Below are 3,833 nucleotides of genomic sequence, written 5' to 3'. Positions count from 1 at the left end.
TCTCTCTGCCTGTCCCCCTCTCTCTCTGCCTGTCCCCCTCTCTCTCTGCCTGTCTCCCCCTCTCTCTGCAGAAAACACGCGATTAATTGGCGTTAAACGCGCCAAGCGAACGCGGCCGAGGCGTCGGACGTACCTTGAGGATTTCCAGGACTTCGTCGGCTTTCTTCTGGGAGACGATGGCGTCGTCATAGAAACGGCTGAGCTGACGCTGCAGCCAGAAGGCGTCGATGTCTCGGGGATGAAGATCCTTCTTCTTCACCGTCATCACGTCGCCTGTGGCCCCGAGCTGGACCAAGACACATTCATTAACTTCCTGTTTTACTGTTCAACATCTTAAAAAACACAACATTAGGGCACAGAGGACAATACACACACACACAGGCACACATATATATACACACACACACACACACACACACACACACACAGGCACACATATATTCAGACACACACATATATTCAGACACACACACACACACACATATATATACAAACACACTCATACACACAGACACACACACACACACACACACATATATACAAACACACACACACACACACACACACATATATACACACACACACACACACACACACACACAGACACACATATATACACACACAGACACACATATATACACACACACTCATACACACACACAGACACAGGCACACACACACACACAGGCACACATATATACACACACACACACACAGGCACACATATATACACACAGACACACACACACACGCACACACACACACACACACAAACACGCAGACATATATACACACACATATATACACACACACACACACACACCACTTACGTTGGCTGAAAGAGCGCATCCCACACCGGCCTCTTCTCCTTCGCTGTCTTCATCCGAGTGTTCGTCTCGGACTTCTCCGAACTGGTCTTCATCGCCCTCCTAAATCACAGAAGAGCCAATCAGAGACCAGGAGGTGGCGACAGATGGTTACTGAAGATATTTGTCTCCATTTATTTGGTTATTTTGAGCCAACTCCATCAGTTTGTTTAAGAAAGAGAGGGCAGATTTAAAAAACACATAATAATTATACGTGGGTTGAAAATATAACCAGAATTGAGGCATATAAACATGTAAAGATTAGAGATAAAAAATATTAAAAAATCTTGTCTGTATTTAGTTATTTTGAGTCAAATCCATCAGCTTATTTGAGAAAGAGTAAATTAGTAAAATGCACAATAATATCATAATTATTAATTATCGTTACGCTTTATAGTGTTTGAAGCCCCCGAGGTCTCCTTCCAGGCAGCGCTGCGACCCTAACCGTTACCTAGTCCTAAAGCCTTGCAGGGCTGCCTGGAAGGCGACGCTGAGGGCACAACCCTAAACGTTACCTAGTCCTAGAGCCTTGCAGGGCTGCCTGGAAGGCGACGCTGAGGGCACAACCCTAACCGTTACCTAGTCCTAAAGCCTTGCAGGGCTGCCTGGAAGGCGACGCTGAGGGCACAACCCTATACGTTACCTAGTCCTAGAGCCTTGCAGGGCTGCCTGGAAGGCGACGCTGAGGGCACAACCCTAACTGTTACCTAGTTCTAGAGCCTTGCAGGGCTGCCTGGAAGGCGACGCTGAGGCCACAACCCAAACTGTTACCTAGTCCTAGAGCCTTGCAGACCCGCCTGGAATGCGACGCTGAGGGCACAACCCTAACTGTTACCTAGTCCTAGAGCCTTGCAGGGCTGCCTGGAAGGCGACGCTGAGGGCACAACCCTAACTGTTACCTAGTCCTAGAGCCTTGCAGGGCTGCCTGGAAGGCGACGCTGAGGGCTTAAAACACCCTCACTGATACTTTAACCCTGAACTTGCAGCTACAAATCAGCAATAACTAAAACAATCTTTATAGAAATATTCCCACGGCCTCACCTCCTCATCAGATTCAAACTGGACGTTCACGCCGTACGTTTCGTCGATGTTGTCATCTGGAAAAAATATATAAAAAAAGACAAGTTCGTAATCACAGGAATATCTGGAAATAAATATCTGAAACTGAAATGTTTTCTGCAGCGGTGGAGGAAGTGTTGAGATCCTTCACTGCAGTAAAAGTTATGGGGGGGGGGGGGACCCTCTGCACTTCACGATTCAATTCTAAAGCAATGCGATTTTTTAATGTACATTTCCATGCGTAATTCTAAAAAACAAAAGACTCGAGTGAAGTACAAGTAGCTCAACATCTGGACTGAAGTACAGTCCTGGAGTAAAAATACTCCATTACTTTCCAGCCTAGAAGGTGACTTCCTGACTCTGTAACATGTAATAATAGTAGTAGTAATATGTGCTGACCCATGTTCTGTAAGTCCTTGTCCCCCCCGTAGTCGGAGATCTTCTTGCCCAGGTTGACCAGTACGTGGTAGCGGGTGTCATCGGCCGGCCCGAGGAGCTGCTCCACCTCCCGCCGCCGCTCCTTGTCCCTCATTTTATCGTTCTTCAACACGGCCAACACTTCATCAGCCGCTCCGCACAGAATGTCACGCGGCTGCAGGAAACATATGGACAATACGTGAAGATATATGAAAGATAGATGAAGATGTATGAAGATGTGTGAAGATGTGTGAAGGTACATGAAAGATATGAAGATACATGGAAGATATATGAAAGATGTATGAAGATGTATGAAGATATGTGAAAGATATATGAAGATATGTGAAGATATATGAAGATATATGAAAGATGTATGAAGATGTGTGAAGATGTGTGAAGATATATGAAAGATATGTGAAGATATATGAAGATATATGAAGATATATGAAAGATATGAAGATATATGAAAGATATGAAGATATATGAAAGATATATGAAGATATGTGAAGATATATGAAAGATGTATGAAGATATGTGAAGATATGTGAAGATATGTGAAGATGTATGAAAGATATGAAGATACATGGAAGATGTATGAATATGTGTGAAGATATATGAAAGATGTATGAAGATATGTGAAGATATGTAAAGATATGTGAAGATATGTGAAGATGTATGAAGATGTATGAAGATATGAAGATACATGGAAGATGTATGAAGATATGTGAAGATATATGAACAATATATGAAAGAGATATGAAGATGTGTAAAGATGGGTTGTCTTGATTCACAATCAAATGAAGACAACAGTAAAATGAAGAAAATACAAGTAATACAATAACGATGGTGCAGGTGACATTAAGAAAACTTAGAACATTTTGTACTCCAACTTGTATACATTCAAATATGTGTTCTTGTATTTTATCCTATTATTATTTCATGTATACTGTATGTATATATCTTGTACCCTAGTATTTTATTATACTCTGAGAGACTGTCTCTCTCTGAAAGCGTCCAACTGTCTACCTATAGCTGATGGAGCTGTAGATCCTGTACTGATGATGTCTGGGAGTCTGAGGTCCAGATCGGGTATTTTAGAGTTTTCTGACCTGATCTCCCAGCGCGGCGTGGATGAAGCTCAGCAGCACCTCGTACGTCTCTCTGGTTTCTTTGGTTTTGGGCTTGTACACGATGCCCACCATCTCATCGATGCCCTCGGACAGAAGGGTGTAGCCCTTCATCTTGTTGATGTCGTGCCTGTCCTCGTCTCTCTTTCGTCTCCTGCACAGACAAAACGAGACAGAAAGAAAAGGGATGAAGGGTGGCGTCCCTCAGCAGAACAGAACTGAAGCATACTTTACAAAATAAAATTTGTTTATGAATCCCCAGTGGGGAAATTACAATTTACACTTTGCGTACACACTTTTGTTAGTAATCCCACACAGGCCTGAAAGAAAGCCGCGCGTGCGCACACACACACACACACACACA

At 43.5% G+C, this 3,833-nt stretch overlaps 1 protein-coding gene across 1 annotated transcript in view; it reads right to left on the bottom strand.

Moving 5' to 3' along the window:
• The window catches only part of LOC117945078 (U5 small nuclear ribonucleoprotein 200 kDa helicase-like), a 48,064-nt gene that overhangs the window by 43,738 nt on the left and 493 nt on the right, over positions 1 to 3,833 (bottom strand). Inside the window, exons 2-6 of the mRNA XM_034872332.1 lie at positions 3,452 to 3,672; positions 2,325 to 2,517; positions 1,908 to 1,963; positions 831 to 929; positions 92 to 286 (exon numbers count right to left, since the gene is read on the bottom strand). Of these exons, the coding sequence (XP_034728223.1) occupies positions 92 to 286; positions 831 to 929; positions 1,908 to 1,963; positions 2,325 to 2,517; positions 3,452 to 3,672 (764 nt within the window). The remainder of the gene's footprint in view (positions 1 to 91; positions 287 to 830; positions 930 to 1,907; positions 1,964 to 2,324; positions 2,518 to 3,451; positions 3,673 to 3,833) is intronic.

This window comes from Etheostoma cragini, chromosome 5, assembly GCF_013103735.1.
Source record: "Etheostoma cragini isolate CJK2018 chromosome 5, CSU_Ecrag_1.0, whole genome shotgun sequence".
Taxonomy (NCBI): domain Eukaryota; kingdom Metazoa; phylum Chordata; class Actinopteri; order Perciformes; family Percidae; genus Etheostoma; species Etheostoma cragini.
The sequence above is the reverse complement of the archived record's forward strand: the minus strand, read 5'-3'. Positions and strand labels throughout refer to the sequence as shown.